Below are 19,089 nucleotides of genomic sequence, written 5' to 3' on the forward strand. Positions count from 1 at the left end.
CTTGAATGTCTTGCTCCTTTTTTATATCTTAAGCTGGATGGGAGTTACATGGACATCTGTTATACTAATCTTTGTATATTTCTTTTTTTTTTTTTTTGGAGACGGAGTCTAGCTCTGTCGCCCAGGCTGGAGTGCAGTGGCGCGATCTCGGCTCACTGCAAGCTCCGCCTCCCGGGTTTACGCCATTCTCCTGCCTCAGCCTCCCGAGTAGCTGGGACTACAGGCGCGCGCCATCTCGCCCGGCTAGTTTTTTGTATTTTTTTAGTAGAGACGAGGTTTCACCGTGTTAGCCAGGATGGTCTCGATTTCCTGACCTCGTGATCCACCCGTCTCGGCCTCCCAAAGTGCTGGGATTACAGGCTTGCTCGAGCCACCGCGCCCGGCCGGTTAACTGTATTATTCTTAAGCACAGAGTGAGCCCGCTTATAACAATGGTGTTTCAGCATTGCTTTCCCAAAGGGACCTTTTGTTACTGAAAAAGAACTGATTTCTGTTTACAGTTCATTTTAGACTTCCCTGATCTTCACTGAAGCTTATTTTGGATTCAAGAATGTGTTTTGCTCACCTAGGAGTTTGGGTTAGTTTTTCTTTTCTTCAAGTACCCTAGCTTCATTTAAGAAAAAAATAGCCTGATTAATTTATTTCTCTGCCTTCCTTTTGGTGCTTTTGAACACTTAACTAGCCATAGATGAGGATTTATTTATTTATTTATTTATTTTCATTTTTATTTTTTGAGACAGGGTCTTGCTCTGTCACCCAGACTAGAGTGCAGTGATGTGCTTATGGCTCACTGCAGCCTCCTCCTCCAGGCTCAAGCCATCCTCCCACCTCAGGCTCCTGAGTAGCTGGGACTTCAGGCATGTGTCACCACGCCCAGCTCGATTTTATTTTTATTTTTATTTTTATTTTTTGTAGAGATGGAGTCTCACTTTGTTGCCCAGGCTGGTCTCAAACTCCTGGGCTCAAGCGATCCTCCCAAAGTGCTGGGATTACAGGCATGCTCACTGTGCCTGCCGTAGATGAGGATTTTAAGGAAAAGTTTATTTCTCAGTAAAACTCCAGTAGCTGAGACTTTAACAGTTTGCTCTGATAAAGAAAAGTTTCACAAGTACCCTAGTTGAATAAGATGTTTTCCGGATAAGGAAGAACTTACTAAACATAAGATGTAAAAATCTTTATGTTCTAGATAGGGATGGGAAAAGGACAGGCAGTAAAATATTTTAGGCTTTATGGCTCACAGGCAGTATCCTTGGCATATTCTTTTTTTTTTTCCAACAGCCCCTTAAAGATGTAGAAATCGGACAATCGGCTGCCATCCGAGGAGCTGAGGAAGCCTAGAGCTCTCAGGAGCATTCATTTCAGCTGGCGTAGGGGCACTCAGAATGGTCCAGCGTTTGACATACCGACGTAGGCTTTCCTACAATACAGCCTCTAACAAAACTAGGCTGTCCCGAACCCCTGGTAATAGAATTGTTTACCTTTATACCAAGAAGGTTGGGAAAGCACCAAAATCTGCATGTGGTGTGTGCCCAGGCAGACTTCGAGGGGTTCGTGCTGTAAGACCTAAAGTTCTTATGAGATTGTCCAAAACAAAGAAACATGTCAGCAGGGCCTATGGTGGTTCCATGTGTGCTAAATGTGTTCGTGACAGGATCAAGCGTGCTTTCCTTATCGAGGAGCAGAAAATCGTTGTGAAAGTGTTGAAGGCACAAGCACAGAGTCAGAAAGCTAAATAAAAAAATGAAACTTTTTTGAGTAATAAAAATGAAAAGACTTAAAAAAAAAAAAAAAAAGATGTAGAAATCGTTCTTCTCGGGGGAGTCCGGGGAGGCCCCCCACGCAACAGCAGGCCGCAGGCTGTAGTCTGCAGACCGCCTCCCTCCCTGCTTATCATGACCAGGGCTCCTTGGAGCAATGGCTGGTTCTCAAGCAGAGTAGGGAAAATATGAGGAGTGCCCGGAAATAAGGAAGAGTTGGAGAAAAAGGGAAGGATGGGGCGTGCCAAAAAGATCCGGGAGTCCCCTTAACAGAGCTCCCAGTGGACAAGGCTGGAATCATTGGAGCCACAAAATAAGTGATGATGACTTTGGATTACAGCCCGGAGAATAAATATCCATGAGCCCATAAGTATATACGTGACTGAATAAAATAAATAAGGGGAGGAGAGGGGACCAGTCTTCCTTACAAAATTCTAAATAACGAATGTAGAAGAAACGAGGGAAATAGAAAATCACCTTCCAAACATCACAATAGTAATTGCTGTTGGCAAGATGTGTTGACAGATGCAGAAAACTGGTGTGCAAGAACTGAAGGAGAAACAGGCAGTTGCATAGCCTCAAAGTTTCTTCCCCCTGATATTACTAATTACTGGAGGGTTTTTAACCTGTGTGTACAGCCTCTCTACCACTCCCCCCTCCAGGAAGTACAGCTTTACGTCCCTTCCCTGTGGGCCAGCATTGATCTCAAGGAATAGAGTATGAGAAGGGAAAGGTAGGCCTGCAGTGGTTTGGTGATGCCTGGTGGGAGCCACCTGGGCCACGGGATCAAAGGTCACCTCACCAGGCAGAGGTCATGTGCCCTGCTGTGCAAGCAGGACAGTTCACCCCACTGGAATTCTCTAACTACCTTGGTCTTATCCTGAGAAGACATTGGGTGGCCCCGGTTGAGAGACATTCCACAAAATAACTGACGGGCACTCTTCAAAAGTGTCAAGAGTTATGAAATGCAAGGAAAGACGAGAACCTGTCAAGAGACTGGAGGAGCTGAGGGACACGTGGTGATTAAATGCAACACTGGTAGTTTGGATTGAATCCTGAAAAGAAAAAAGGACTAAAGTGGAGAAAACAGTAAAATCTGAATAAAGCCTGAAGTTCACTTCATAACATCGTTACCAGCGTTACTGTCCTAGTTTTGATCAGCGTACTGTGGTAATGTACGATGTTAGCATTAGTGGAAGCTGGGTGAAGGGTGTATGTGAACTCTCTGTATTATCTCTGTAACTCCTCTGTACATCTAAATTATTTCAAAGAAACAGCAGCTTCTTATCCTGGATGGATCATCAGTTTTTTCTCAAGCATTATTTCATTAATCCTTGCACCCATTTGTATGTAGTGGAAACTATTAATTCACTAATTAAAGTTGATTTTGGAATGTACATGTTTTTAATATTGTTTATCTCTCTTTCCAGGGGAGGCGCCACCTGCTGCAGAAGTTTCCTCATCTTTTGTGATCCTGTGTGTGTCCAGCTTAATAATATTAATAGCGTTAATTGCAAACTGTGTATCCTGCTGTAAGGACCCAGAAATAGACTTTAAGGTGAGCACAGAGGGTAGGAACATTTAAAATGGTCTTCCAGTATGTTTTTCAGTGGAATAACTGGATAGCACAGTCCTTTGGGAGCAGAGATCAGCAGATTTTTTTTCCCCTAATGGCCAAATAGTAAATATTTTCTACCTTAGTGAATATGTGGGCCATACAGACTATAAAACAGCAACTCAACTCTGCCAGGATAGACACTGTTAACAAATGGTCATGGCTTTGTGCCAATAAAACTTTATTTACACAAATAGGAGGTTTGGATTTGGTGCACCAGCTGTAGTTTGCTGCGCCTCCATTATTGACAGTAAGCACTTGCCTGTAGTGAGTTGAGGTTTTTGCTGAGTGAAGAGTGAAGCGTGGTGATTGAATTTACTGTCCATAAGGCCTATGAGGAAGAGCAAGATGGTTGTTCCCGTCCACCTCCAAACTTCTGTAGGCTGGTGAATTTGTGGTCATTGAGATTACTGAGGCAAAGGGATCCCCCAGTGTGTTTTGTGAGAGAGGAAGATCATCGAAACCTCGAGTTCCCTAACAGGGAGGAGGAGGCTGCGATTGTAAAGTCCTGGCCAGGGAGGGTAATAGAGAAGATCTGGTTGTAGCAGCAGACGGTGGAATCAACCAGTGAAGCAGCCGGGAAGGCCTCTAGAACTTACTGCATGCCTGCTGGAGTGCATTCGGCCTGTGCAAATACTTGTCATAAAGGAATACGTGGGGCGAAAGAAGGAAGGAATGCAGGCGTGCAGAGAAAATGGTCCTTAATATTGCTCCCTGTTGACCGCACAGGACTGGCCCAGGAGTCTGGAGGGCCAGTGGTTCAAATTGAGGGGAAAAGAAAAAGGTCATCTTCTGGCTAAAGCCTTGTTTTCCCTGGACATGGTGCCCTGGTCTTTAGAACCTCATGGCTGTTTGTGTGTGCTATCTTTACCCCGAGACTTCTGGTAGCCCTGAGGAGAAACAGAGATGCGCTGTTTTCTTGGGTCAGCACTGGCCATATACACACAGAGGGCTGAGAACACAGGAGGGCGGTTGGAAAACACTAGTGGAGATCAGTTCCTTTAGAAGATTTTGCCCCAGACCTGTAGAGTTTTACTCACAGCAATCAGTCCCTAGGCCTTAGAACCCCTATAGATACTGCTGTGGCACCTGCTGACTGCACTAGTAGTAGGGGCACAGTTGTAGGTGGACAGTTTGTGTCCCTTGCTTGTTAGTCTTGCTGTGGGACTTTGCACAGAAACCTGGCCATTTCAGGACACAGATAAAGCCTGATCAGTGTTGCTGATACCAAAATCTAGTCTCCATCTCACATTTCATGATGCCTTGTTCTTGCCTTAGATCATACAAAGCTTTTTGAATCTCAGGATTGAATGCGGGAGTTCATTTGAGAGCCAGGAATCTGTGTTGTTACTGAGCTTCCCCGGTAATGCTGGCACAGGGGCCGCAGTGTCTTAGAGCACTCTCCAGCTCTAGAGTCTGTGTGACTGTATAAGAGTATTTCCATCTGTGATTTGTTGGCTTTCTCTAGATTTAAAGCTGTGCAGTTTTAGAGCTGATGGTCCATGGAAGTCATTTTACAGACCAGGAGGCTACAGTCTGGTAACACAGGTGACTTGCCCACGTTCATCCAGACAGCCAGCGGCAAAACTTTAAAAGTGACCCAGGCTTATCTCATTTTTCTTCTTTTCTTTTTTCAGACAGGGTCTCTCTCTGTCACCCAGGCTGGATCACACTTCACTGCCGCCTCAACCTCCCAGGCTCAATCAATCATCCCACCTTAGCCTCCTGAGTAGCTGAGGTTACTGCAGGCACACGCCATCATGCCTAGCTAAGTTTTGTATTTTTTGTAGAGACGGGATTTCACCAAGTTGCCCAGGCTGATCTTGAACTCCTGGGCTCAAGTGATCCTCCCACCCCTGCCTCCCAAAGTACTAGGATTACAGGCGTGAGCCACTGTGCCTGGCCATTTTTCTTATTTTTATACGTTACCTGGTCCGAATCTTGAGAATCATCTGTTGGTATATCTAGTGGTACGTCATGCTGCTGCCAAATTTTGAATGGCATTATTTTAAGGTAGGAATGATGGACAAAATCATTTTACAGAGAGAGCCCTATTTAGAAATGTCTGTGACAGACTGGATTAAGAAAATGTGGCACATATACACCATGGAATACTATGCAGCCATAAAAAAGGTTGAGTTTGCGTCCTTTGTAGGGACATGGATGCAGCTGGAAACCATCATTCTTAGCAAACTATCACAAGAGCAGAAAACCAAACACCACATGTTCTCACTCATAGGTGGGAACTGAACAATGAGATCACTTGGACTCGGGAAGGGGAACATCACACACTGGGGCCTATCATGGGGAGGGGGGAGCGGGGAGGGATTGCATTGGGAGTTATACCTGATATAAATGATGAATTGATGGGTGCTGACGAGTTGATGGATGCAGCACACCAACATGGCACAAGTATACATATGTAACAAACCTGCACGCTATGCACATGTACCCTAGAACTTAAAGTATAATAAAAATAAATAAATAAAAATGAAAAAAAAAGAAATGTCCAAAAGAAAAATTGAAGGATTTCCCCTTGTTCAAAAATACCCTCCCAGACTGAAGTTACAGTACCTCATTTTTCTTGCTTCCAACTCCATCAATACAAATAGCAATAATGTCCTTTAATGCATTGGAGAACATATATGAGAATAATGTCTTCTCACATGCATATGGAGACACAAGTGTTAGAGAAATCTGCCATTGTAACTTTTAGTTTTTTTCTTGTATTGGATTGCGGGGCTAGGAGAGGTTGTAGAAAAAATGAAAATAAAAGTTCATAGACTGTTCAGTGGAGAACAGTCTTGTTCGCTGATCTGTTCCCAGCTTCTGTTGTGGTGCCTGGAGGGGTGGTACATGTTAATTATCTGAACAAATGATTTGATGAATGACTTGATAATTGGCCGTGTCTATGGTAAATTGACATGGATATCAAGGTATACCAGTTCACCAGAATGGTGACAGGAAGAGTTGCGATAGCTTCCCACCAAACGTCATGTAAAAGGTTTCCACAACTTTATTTATTTATTTATTTTTTGAGACAGGGTCTCGCTCTGTCACCCAGCCTTGACCTCCCAGGCTCAGGCAATCCTCCCTCAGCCTCCTGAGTAGCTAGGACTACTCCAGTAGTCGCACACCACCACACCTGACTAATTTTTAAAAATTATTATTTGTAGAAACAGGGTCTTGCCATGTTGCCCAGGCTGGTCTAGAGCTTTTGGGCTCAAGTGATCCACCTGCCTCAGCCTCCCAAAGTGCTGGGATTACAGGCATGAGCCACTTCACCTGCCTGCATCCAGAGTTGTAAAGTTGTCATCTTTAGAAAGCCAGTTTTTTTAAGTGAGCTTTGTGGGTCAGATCCTGGTGTTTTTTTTAGCTAATTTAGTAATGTTTCCATTGTTACTCTTTTCAGAGAAATAGAACTCACTTAAAAACATCTTTTCTGAGTCTTTCAACATTTATTTTAATAGAAATCACATTTCAATTAGAAATGCATATACAACTTTAAAATAAAATGATTTATTTTGATTCAGTAGGCAAAGAATCATGTCACAAAAGTAGTAATTTTAAAATAATTGCTTGGCCAGGCACGGTGGCTAACACCTGTAATCCTAACACTTTGGGAGACTTAGTCAGGAGGGTTGCTTGAGCTCAGGAGTTTGAGACCAGCCTGGGCAACATAGACTCTGCCGCTACAGAAAAAAAAAAAAAATCAAAAAATTTGCTGAGCATGGTGATGCATGCCTATGGCCCCAGCTACTCCGGAGGCTGAGGTAGGAGCCTCGCTTGGGCCCTGGAGGTCCAGGCTGCAGTGAGCCATGATCATGCCACTGTGCTCCAGCCAGGCAATAGACCAAAACCTTGCCTCAAAAAAAAAAAAAAAGAGAATGCCTTAAACTGTAGGGTCATTTAAAAGTAAAATTTTAAGCCTAGAAGAGTATTTTCGTGTAAATTCCATTGCATTTAACTTCAAACTAACAGTTTTAAAAGTTACATGAAATATGTATAATTTATTTTCCTGTCTTAGTATTCTGCTGTTTGGAGTCAGAGAACACAATTACATATGCATTTTACTTCACATTAAGTACAAACTGGAAAAAAAAAATTGTGGCAGCAAGTTCCAAATGAGTGCATAAATATGTTCCAATTTTAAGTGTTAGCCAATGGTTTTTTAATGCTTGCTCTCTTTCATTTTAGGAATTTGAAGATAATTTTGATGATGAGATAGATTTCACACCACCAGCAGAAGATACCCCCTCTGTTCAGTCCCCAGCAGAGGTCTTCACACTTTCAGTACCAAATATTTCACTCCCAGCTCCCTCGCAATTCCAGCCTTCTGTAGGTAAGACCATATAGCCTAATGCCGCATTTTCGTGAGTTGTTTCTGAGATGTGAGAGTGGGAGCCTAGCTATCGTAAATATTGGACTGCCCATCTCCTCTTTGGTTTATTTCTCTTCCTTCTGCTCCCAGTGGAGCTGAATTCTAGTGGTCAGGCCCATTGTATCCCTGCAGTAGTGTTGTCTTCTCCTTTCTGGACCCTGGGTCTGATATGAGAATAAAACGCATCTCTTTGATTCATTAACATTGAACACCTGGACAGAACTCCCAGGCTCTGTTCTGGAGCTGGTTTCTCTGCTAGTTCTGGCTACGGCTCACCTTGCTGAGTAGGACACTGCTGGCTTCCACTTGGATGCCCCGCATTTGGGTAGGAGAGGAATGTTTGGATGTGTTAATCAGATTGACTTTTCTAAGCTTCTTCAGATAGAGGTTTGATTCTATGTTAATTGATGTCTTGTGAAAAAATAGAATGTGACTAGAGTTTTTTTTAGAGTTTGAAATTTAAGCCCTTTTTAGAGTTAGAACTTTTTGTGGTCTTAAGAAATTCTTATTCTGTGATTAAAATAATACCTTTTAAAAAATATTTTAAGCTTTTGCTTTGACAAAAGAGATAGGTTCAAGAAGTAGGGTTTTCTGAGATTGCCACAAGAAGGCTATGTAAGTCTGTAGGTGCTAGGACTACCTTTGCCGGTGTGACACACATTGTGGGCTCTGCTTAGGGCAGAATAAACCCCTGAACTGATACCACTGCAGGCAGGCATGACTACAAGAACAAACCAGATGGAACGTAACATAGCTGGTGCAATTCATTTAAATATTTGTAAAGTAAGAATATATTTAAATTTATAGATTTTGCAGCCTTAAAAAAAAAAAACCTGAAGTGTTTAGCTTTAATTGCTGTAAATAACAATACCCTGACTCCAACCAAAATAATGAAGTTTAGAAGGAGGTCTAATATATTCTTGGGATAACTTAAGTATACTTACTCTAAATGGAAATATTTTATCGTTGCTTGTTTGATAATTTGCTTTCCTTTATACTTAAGAAAAACCTTTAGAGCCTTCTCAGAGCTTTTAAACAGGCCCGTAGTTGATCACCCGTGGATTCATTTCAAGTAGCTGAATTCCAGTTCAGATCAGATTAAGTGGAAAAGGGAATTTTCTGACACATGGACCCAGAGCGTAGGAAGAGCAGGGGTTCAGCTGACCTTGGAGACAGCTAGAACCAGGGCCTGGAACACCATCAGCATTTTAATTCATTTCTGATTCTCTCTTCTCTTTGCATATCTGCTGAATCTCTCAGGCAGCTTCTCTGCTCAGTAGGGAGGTTGGCTGCCAGCAGCTCCACACTCATTCCCTTGTAGTTTTAAAGCCATAGAGAGAAGGAGCTTCTTTCTCTCTCTCCTCAGGCCAGAAAGAAAACCCTTTGGAGGGACATTCTGGTTGTCTTCACCTAAGTCACAGGATGCAGAGCCATCCCTGGTCAGGAAAGTGGGGACAGACAGACAGCTTCTCTTCAGGATCTACTGGGGATGGATGGGAGCACAGTCAGATGTGGGCAGAAAAGAAATTATGGTGACCTGGGCAGCCATTGTAACTTTGTTTATATACACACCCCTTTCTGTTTTACTGAAGCCCTGTACCCTAATACCCCTCTTCATAGGAAGAAATTTTAAATTTCTCTGCATAGAATACCCTCAGAATATTTTTATCATCTTGGGATATGAGAGGCCTTTCCAAGCATGTATCAAATCCAGAATCCATAAAGGAACATACTGCCAAATCTGATACACAAAAATGAAATATTCTGTATGGAAAAAGACACCACGCACAGATAGACAGAGTCGTAAAAAATATTTGTAAACTACAAACAGGATTAAAAGCGGTTACATATTAAGAGTACAAACAAATCTGGGAGAAAAAGTAACACGCTACTAGAATAAATAAGCTGAGGACATGAAAGGAGAATCTCAAATGGTCAATAATTGTAGTAACCTCGTTACTAATTAAAGAAGTGCAGACTTAAGCTGATAGCAGATAAGTAAAGACGAAAAGAAATGATACCAGGTAGTGATGGGCGAGCATGTGGAGGGCAGCAGGCAGTCTCATCCACTATGATTAGTGCAACTATAAATTGCTGAAGATGTTCTTTCTGGAGGGGTAGTCTGGCAACAAGTATCAAAATATGAGATATGTTGACTCTTGATCGAGCAGTTCCACTTTTAGTAATTTATCTTTAGGAACTAATTGGGCAAGTGTGCAAATATGCATATACAAAGGAATTTATTGCAGTGTTGTTTGGCAGGGTAAGATGGAAACAGATTAAATGTCTGTCAGTATGTGATTTGCTAAATTACAGTCAGTCGATACAGTGGAGATTTATGTGTTCTATAAAAGGATCAAGGTGAACTGTATTTGACTATGAAAGATATTTGTGATATATTACATGAAAAAGATATACCAATACTCACAAGCAAGTCTACAAGCTCTACCATTATTTTTCTTTTTTTAAATGTATTTTATTTTTTGCGTAGATAATATATTCACTTGGTTCAAAAACCATAACATTACAAAAAGTATATATTGAGACCGGGCGCGGTTGTTCGTGCCTGTAATCCCAACACTTTGGGAGGTCAAGGCAGGTGAATCATGAGGTCAGGAGATTGAGACCATCCTGGCTAACACGGTGAAACCCTGTCTCTACTAAAAATACAAAAAAAAATTAGCCAGGTGTGGTGGCGGGCGCCTGTAGTCCCAGCTACTCAGGAGGCTGAGGCAGGAGAATGACGTGAACCTGGGAGGTGGAGCTTGCAGTGAGCCAAGATCAGGCCACTGCACTCCATCCTGGGGGACAGAGGGAGACTCCATCTCAAAAAGAAAAAGAAAGAAAAAAGAGTATATATATTGGAAGGTCTCCCTGTGGTATTTAAATCTGACCTATTTTCCACCACTGCCTTCCCTAAGTAACAGCTGCACTTTTGGTTCTTGTTTTTTCGTACACCTTTCCAGAATTTGTTGATGCAGGTATCTCCCCTCACTTCCATTTACATTTACTTTAAATTTTTTTTTTTCTTTTGAGACAGAGTAATTCTTTTTGTTTTTTAAAAGACTTTTTGTAGAGAAGTTTGAGGTTCACAGGAAAATTTAGAGGAAGGTAGGTACAGATATATCTATATGCCCCCACCCACACACGTGCATAGTCCTCCTTTTTTTTGTTTTTTTTACTCAAAGGTGTCATGGTAAATTCATTATTCTGCATCTTGCCTTTTTTCACTTACCAATGTACCTTGGAGATCTTTCCATATCATTAAAGCGTATATATTCTTGCTTCTAGGTTCGTACTATGTAGATTGTATAGTTTAGCACAGTTTTTTTAAACAGCCCCCTGTTGATGGATATTTGGCTTGTTTCTAATGTGAAAACAAATAAAGCTTGTATCTGTTGTTGTTTTGCAGGTGGTTGTACTGGTATCTATAGAATACATTTCTTAAAGTGGGTCAAAGAGTGCATGTGTTTATAATTTTGATGAGTCTTGCCACCTTACCCTCTGCAGGAGTTGTACCAATTTATATTCCTGCCAGTTGAGTATCTAATGAATAATGCCTTTGCTTTTGAAGCTGAATTGGTATCAGTTCAAACTAGATTGTTATAAATTTAGGATGCTGACTGTAATCCCCATGGTAACCACTAAAAAATTTACAGAAAAGGAAATGAAGAGGGAATCAAAATGGTACACTAAAAAAAAAAAAGAAAAAAAATCACACATATACAAAAAAGGATTTTTTGATGAACAGGGTTCCTGATTTTAATATAGTAAATTTTATAGCTTTTTTTTTAAGAGTTTGAAATTTAAGCCCTTTTTGTGGTCTTAAGAAATTCTTTCTTATTCTGTGATTAAAATAATACCTTTTAAAAAATATTTTAAGCTTTTGCTTTGAGATTTAGATATAAAACCCATCTTGAGTTGATTTTTGAGGATGGTGTTAGGAGGAAATCCAACTTCAGCTTTCCTTATAGATTGCTGTGGTTTTTCAGCTTCATTCATTCACTGATCCTTCCTTTTCTCTCTGCCTCCATGTGTGCATGGTTCTATTTTAGGCTCTCTATTCTCTGTCATTAATTTGTGTATTTCTTGTCCCAATACCATTCTCTTAATCATAATCATGTCATAATAACGTGAATTGCAAATATTTCTCTAAATTCTATATATTCTCTTTCCCTCTCTTGATAGTGTCCTTTGATGCATAAAAGTTTTCCAATTTAATTTTGATGAAGTCCAGTTTATCTGTTTTTTACTTTTATTGCTTGTGCTTTTGGTGTCATATTTAAGAAACTATTGCCAAATCCGTGGTCATGGGGATTTGTCTCTCTGTTGTCTCCTATGAGTTTTACAGTTTTAGCTCTTGCTCTTTGATCAATTTTGATTTAATTCTTTTATATGGTGTGAGGTAAGGATCCACCTTAATTCTTTTATATGTAGATATCCAGTTGTCTCAGTTAACAGGGTTTGAGAGACTGTTCTTTTCCTATTGAATTGTCTTGGAACCCTTTTTGAAAATCAGTTTACCATATTTGTTTGCGTTTATTTCTGGACCCTCGGCTGTATGTCCAGCTTGATACAGACTCTTGATCTGTATGTCCGTCCCTATGCCAGTACCACACCATTTTGATTACTGTAGCTTTTGTTTTATAGTAAGTTTTGAAATCAAGATATATGAGTCTTTGTTTTTCTTTTTCAAAATCCTTTTGCCTATTTGGGATTTCTTAAAATTCCAGCTGAATGTAAGGATCAGCCTTCGTATCTCTGTAAAACAGGCCACTGGGATTCTGATAGTTTGTTTGTTTTTTTTTAAGTCTAGTGAACCAGTGGGAGTGGGAGAAGGAACAAAATAATCTGTAGTGGTTGTAATCAAGGAAAAATTTTTTGATGTACTATTTTGATTCCCTTCTCATTCCCTTTGGATTATATTTTTAGATATTTTCTTAGGGATTACAATGATTACAATTAACATCCCCAATTGATAACACTTTTGAATTGATAACAGCTTAGGTTCAACAGCACACAAACTCTACTCCTATACAGCTCCGTCCCATCCCTTTATATTGTTGTCAGAAATTATATCTTTATACATTTTGTGCCTATTAACACAGTTATAATTTTTTTAATGCATTTATATTTTAAATTGTGTAGGAAATAAAAAGAGGAGTTAGACACCAATAATACAGTAATAATGACTTTTGTATTTACCTATATAGTTACCTTTACTGGAGATCTTTATTTCTTCAGATGGCTTTGGGTTACTGTTTAGTGTCCTTTTATTTCAGCCTGGAGGATTCCCATTAGCTTTTCTTGTAGGGCAGGTATACTGGCAGCAAACTCCCCAAACATTTGTTTATCTCAGAATGTCTTAATTTCTCCTTCATTTTTAAAAGATAGTTTGGCCAGATATAGAATTCACAGGTATTTGCTTTCAGCACTTTCTCTGTGTCATCCCACTGCCTTCTAGCCCCCATGGATTCTTTTGAGTAATTGGTTGTTAATCTTATTGAGGATCCCTTGTACGTGATGCATTGCTTTTCTCTTGCTGCTTTCAGGATTCTCTCTTCGATTTTCTGTAGTTTGTCTCTCAGTGTGAATCTCTTTGAGTTTATCTTACCTTTTTTTTTTTTTTTTTTTTAAAGTCTCACTTTGTCACCCAGGCTAGATTGCAGTGGTGCAATCACGGTTTACTGCAGCCTTGATTTCTGGGCTCAAGTGATCCTCCCACCTCAGCCTCCCAAATAGCTGGGACTACAAGTGCATGCTACCACTCCTGACTAATTTATTTTTAATTTCTTATAGAGACAGAATCTCACTGTGTTGCCTAAGCTGGTCTCAAACTTCTGGGCTCAAGCAGTCCTCCCACCTCAGCCTCCCAAAGTGTTGGGATTACAGGCATGAGCCACTGTGCCTGACCAAGTTTATCTTACTTGGAGTTTTTTGAATGTGTAGATTCATGCCCTGTTTCCTTTTCTCTCTCACCTCCTTCTGGGACTCTAATGGATAATATGTCTCTTGGTTTATTTGACGGTGTCCCACAAGTTCCTTGGGCTCTGTTCCTTTTTCTTCATCCTTTTTCCTTTCTGCTTTTCAGACTATATAACTTCATTTGATCCATCTTTAAGTTCACTGATTCTGTTCGCCCAAATTTGTTGTTGAAACACTTAACTGTGCTTTCCAGGTCAAACTTCTTCTAGAATTTCTAGAGAAATTCTTCTCTATTTGGGGGAAACTCATTCTCCTGGTTTCCTTTGGTTCTTTGTCCATCATTTCCTTTAACTCTCTGAACATACTCACTACAGTTGATGTAAAGTCTTGTCTAGGCCGGGCATGGTGGCTCACGCCTATAATTCCAGCACTTTGAGAGGCCAAGATCAGGAGTTCGAGACCAGCCTCGCCAACATAGTGAAACCCCATCTCTGCAAAAAATATAAAAATTAGCCAGGTGTGGTAGCTTGTGCCTGTAGTCCCAGCTACTCAGGAGGTTGAGGTAGGAGAATCACTTGAACCCGAGAGGCAGAGGTTGCATTTAGAGATTGCACCATTGCACTCCAGCCTGAGTGACAGAGTGAGACCCTGTCTCAAAGAAAAAAAATTAGGCCAGGTGTGATGGCTTATGCCTGTAATCCCAGCACTTTGTGAGGCCGATGTGGGTGGATCACATGAGGTCAGAAGTTGGAGACCAGCCTCCCCAACATGGGGAAACCCATCTCTATGAAAAATACAAAAAAAATTAGCCAGGAGTGCTGATGCTTGCCTGTAGTCCCAGCCACTTGGGAGGCTGAGGCAGGAGAATCACTTGAGCCCGGCAGGCAGAGGTTGCAGTGAGCCAAGATTGTGCCGCTGCACTCCAGCCTGGGTGACAGAGCGAGACTCAATCTCAAAAAAAGAAAGGAAAAAAAAATTAATTAAAAAAATAAAGTCTTGGGCCAGGCACAGTGGCTAATGCCTGTAATCCCAGCACTTTGGGAGGCCGAGGCAGGCAGATCAATCACAAGGTCAAGAGATTGAGACCATCCTGGCTAACACGGTGAAACCTTGTCTCTACTAAAAATACAAAAAATTAGCGGCCAGGTGCGGTGGCTCACACCTGTAATCCCAGCACTTTGGGAGGCCGAGGTGGGTGGATCACAAGGTCAGGAGATCGAGACCACGGTGAAACCCCATCTCTACTAAAACTGCAAAAAATTAGCCAGGCATGGTGGCGGGCGCCTGTAGTCTCAGCTACTTAGGAGGCTGAGGTAGGAGAATGACGTGAACCTGGGAGGCGGAGCTTGCAGTGAGCCAAGATCGCGCCACTGCACTCTACCCTGGGGGGCAGAGCGAGACTCCGTCTCAAAAAAAAAAAATAAAATTAGCTGTGCATGGTGGCAGGTGCCTGTAGTCCCAGCTACTCGGGAGGCTGAGACAGGAGAATGGTGTGAATACAGGAGGTGGAGCTTGCAGTGAGCTAAGATCGTGCCACTGCACTCTGGCCAGGGCAACAGAGAGAGACTCCGTCTCAAAAAATAATTATAATAAATAAAAATAAAAAATAAAGTCATGTCTAACAATTAGTCCAATATCTGTTTTCTCAGCGACAGTTTCCGTTCATTCATTTTTACCTGTGAATGGGCCACATTTTTGTTTCTTTGCATGTTCATAATTTTTTTGTTTGAAACTGGACATTTTGAATAATGTGATGTGCAAAAGAGAAGTAGTAGTAAAGAAAGAAAACAAAAAATATTGTCTAGGTCTTTGCAGATTGGCTCTTAGGGCACTCCTTCAACACCTAGCCAGGCCATTTATAACCCTGCCTTAGCCTTCGCTTCCTTCTTGTATTGGGCCTGGAGACCAGCCCCAGCTGAAAGCCTGTGTTCTTCTCAGCCTTTCTGAGCATGCATCCTGCCCTGAGCATACACGTGGCTATCTAGGTTCCCTTCTACACAGGAGCTTTCCAAAGCCCCCTTTCTCCTCCAAAATCTCACTCCCCAGCTCTTCTGCCAAAGCTTTCAGCATGTGTACTGTTGGCCTTGACTGTTACTTTTTGCCCTAGGTGGCAGTAGCTTGTTCTCATTTTCCTTTTGCTGTTTTCGAGGAATATGTGACCACTTCATCCTGATAGAATTGTGAGTTTTGTGAAACCAAGAGAAACCACTTGTGGCAGTTCCTCAGGGCAACCCTAGTTAGGTCAAGACAAACATAGTTCCTTGGGAATAAGGTCCACTGTGCTTCCTGTGGACCCTGGTACCCACCTGGGAACACAGGTCATCTTTAAGACTGAGGCTGCACTGAGGAGGGAGATTGGGGAAGCAGGGTAAGTTAAAGCTACAAAGATATTCTACCCTGTGTCAGTGGACTTTCTCCTGGCTCGCTTTGATTGCTGTAAATCTTTGACCATGTTCTAGAGTTTTTATAAGGTTGGCACTGGCAGTTTAAAAAAAATCTTTCAGTGTTTCTTGGAAGGGACAGCTGCCAGAGGAGATGTCTCTGCTCCACCATTCCCACTGCTGTCACCATTTCCACTACTGTCAGTTAATTCGACAGGTGCAGTTAAATGGTGCTGGAGTGACTGGATATTCATTGGCAAACAAATGAACTTTGATCCATACCTTGCACCATATGTAAAAATTAACTCAGAATGTGTCATAAACCTAAATGTAGAACCTAAAATTATAAAACTTCTAGAATAAACTCTTTATAATCTTTAGTTAGACAAAGATTTATTAGATAGGACACTAAAAGCACCATTCACAAAAGGAAATACTTATAAATTGGACCTTATCAAAATTAAAAGCTTTTTGGAAATTCAAATTCAGATTTTAAAATTTAAAATGTTTTGGAAAACAGTGTTAAGAGAATGAAAAGTCAAGCCATGGACATTTGCAAATTACATATTTGTGAAAGGACTTGGTTTCAGAAGATAGAAAGAACTTTCAAAACTCAATAATAAGAAACAGCCCAATAAAAATGAGGCAAAGGTTTGCATAGATATGTCACCTCTGAAGATATACAGATGGCAGATAGGCAAATGAGAAGGGACTTGACATCATTAGGCATTAGGAAAATAAAAATGAAAAGTAAGATTGCATACCCTTCAGAATGGCTAAGATGAAAAAGACTGACTACACCAAGTGGTGGCAAAGAGACAGAGCAACTGGAACTCTCATGTGCTGGTCATCTTTAGGAAGCAGTTGGCAGCTTCTTGAAAAGTTAAAGAGACACCTCCCATATGATCTCACCATTCCTCTCCTTCGTATTTATTCAAGAGAAACAAAAGCATTTGTCCCTACAAAGATTTGCATTCATGTATTTATACCACCTTGATTTGTGATAGCCTCAACCTGTAAACGACATGACTGTCCATCCTCTTGTGAATGAATAAACAAACTGTGGTATATTCATTCAGGGGAAATCTCTGTGTCATAAAAGTAAGAATAAACTCTTGATATACTCCAGACCTTGATTGAATCTTAAAATAATTTTTATAAGCCATACCATCGAAAAAAGAGTACATACCTTATGATTCTGGTTGCATAACAGTTTAGAAAATACAAATTATAGTGCAGAAAGCACGTGAATGGTTGTGCAGAGATGGGGGCAGGTAGAAGGGATTACTAGTGGGTATGAGAAGACTTAGGGGTAATGGAGATGTTCCATATTTTATTTAGGTGATGGTTCCACAGGTGCATACAAATATTAATGTGTATCAAAGTGTATACTTTAAATATGTGGACTTTACTGATGATACTTCGGTAAAACTTTTAAAAAAATAAGGAGAGTAGTTTAAGAGGGTTAATCATATGTCTAGGTGAGCTGTTCAAGAGAAATGAAAATAAGGACTAAGTAAAGGCCATTGGCGTGGTGATTGGTGGTTACATGAGAGTAGTTAGATCAGAAAAAACAATGTGAGTTATTAAAGAATTGGCAGGAAACTCATTAAAAAAATTGTCAATTTTAAAGCCTAAAGCTGTTTTGGCATGATTTGTTTAAAAGAGGTGTTTTATGTATATATTCCTACCTTTATTTGCACAAGCCTTTATGTGTTTCTACTTTATAGATTGTATATTTAATATTTATTTTATTTTGGTTAGATACTTCCATTTCATTTTTAATGTTTTTTTCTCTACAGAGGGATTGAAGTCTCAGGTTGCCCGCCACAGTCTGAACTACATACAGGAGATTGGAAATGGGTGGTTTGGAAAGGTAAGATGCGCCTCACTTCCGTTTGTTTCCCTCTGAATGATACTGTGTTCAGTGCAGGGCTGATGAAGAATTGTGTTGTGTGGAGTTCCATGTGCCCTGTGGCCCTGCAGTACTAATTGAGTTTCCTCATTCCCCCTGTGGCAGCGTGGGGGCGTGAAATTCAGCCTTGCTGTGTGTCGAGCCTTTTCCGGGAAGGTTGTCTTATGGCTTACAGGCTGTTATAATAAAATATCATAAACTGGGTGGCTTATAAACAACAGAAATTTATTTCTCACAGTCCTGGAGGCTGGGAAGTCTGAGATCGAGGTGCTGGCTGACTCAGCATCAGGTGAAGGTGGCGCCTTCCTGCTGCGTCCTCACGTGGTTGAAGGGCAGGGCAGCTCTCTGGGACCTCTTTTGGAAGGATGTGAATCCCATTTGCTCTCAAAGGCCCTCCTCCTCTCCATCACGTTGGTTATTAGGTTTCAGCTTACCAATTTGGAGAGGACACAGGACACAAACATTTCGACCATAACAAAGGCCTTTAAAAAAAATGTATCGGAGACTTTTCTAATTGTTGACATAAGAAAGTAAGAAGGGAAAAGAAACCTGAAATCTTAGCAGCTTCAGCTTTGTATCCTCCTCAGGTTAGATTGTTTTTTTAATCCCTTCCCCTTAAGCCACTTTAGAACTGTAAATACAGTCTTACAACGAAGACCATGATGAAGAACTAGCCTTCTCTCATAGCCTGTCAAGTGACCTGTAGTAACAATGCTTTGTTGATCTTTTTATCGTAGATGGCTCAGAAGGAGTAATCTACACCCATTTCCACAGTACCGCAGTCGTGCTCTGCGAGAGGTTCCTAATGGAGTAGGGATTACATTGTAAGCAGGGTGCTTATGATGGGAGGATGCACTTCCCAGTAGTCAGCCATCTGCTGCTGCTTCTCCTTCCCTTCAGCATTGTCTGTATCTTTCATGTCCTCCCAACTGTATGAGTTCTCTTCCACACCATTCAGCAAAACCTGTTAACGTAGCAGCCATTGTTATTGGTGCTAGGGGCACGATGTGGAGGAAGATGAGTCAAACCTTGACCTGAGTGGAGTCCTGTATGAGAGATAAAACAACACCCTGTCTTCACAAGGCTTAGATCTAGTTGGGAGGGTCACACAGCAA

At 41.1% G+C, this 19,089-nt stretch overlaps 2 protein-coding genes across 2 annotated transcripts in view; both read left to right on the plus strand.

Moving 5' to 3' along the window:
• LOC105522455 (60S ribosomal protein L34) overlaps positions 1–1,793 on the plus strand; it is a 14,106-nt gene extending 12,313 nt beyond the window's left edge. Inside the window, exon 4 of the mRNA XM_011956982.1 lies at positions 1,304–1,793. Coding sequence (XP_011812372.1) covers positions 1,383–1,736 — 354 coding nt within the window. The 5' untranslated portion in view covers positions 1,304–1,382 and the 3' untranslated portion in view covers positions 1,737–1,793. The remainder of the gene's footprint in view (positions 1–1,303) is intronic.
• LMTK2 (lemur tyrosine kinase 2) overlaps positions 1–19,089 on the plus strand; it is an 89,439-nt gene that overhangs the window by 12,602 nt on the left and 57,748 nt on the right. Inside the window, exons 2-4 of the mRNA XM_011956983.1 lie at positions 3,188–3,315; positions 7,570–7,714; positions 17,862–17,935. Of these exons, the coding sequence (XP_011812373.1) occupies positions 3,188–3,315; positions 7,570–7,714; positions 17,862–17,935 (347 nt within the window). The remainder of the gene's footprint in view (positions 1–3,187; positions 3,316–7,569; positions 7,715–17,861; positions 17,936–19,089) is intronic.

This window comes from Colobus angolensis, unplaced genomic scaffold (genome assembly GCF_000951035.1).
Source record: "Colobus angolensis palliatus isolate OR3802 unplaced genomic scaffold, Cang.pa_1.0 Scaffold43, whole genome shotgun sequence".
NCBI lineage: Eukaryota > Metazoa > Chordata > Mammalia > Primates > Cercopithecidae > Colobus > Colobus angolensis.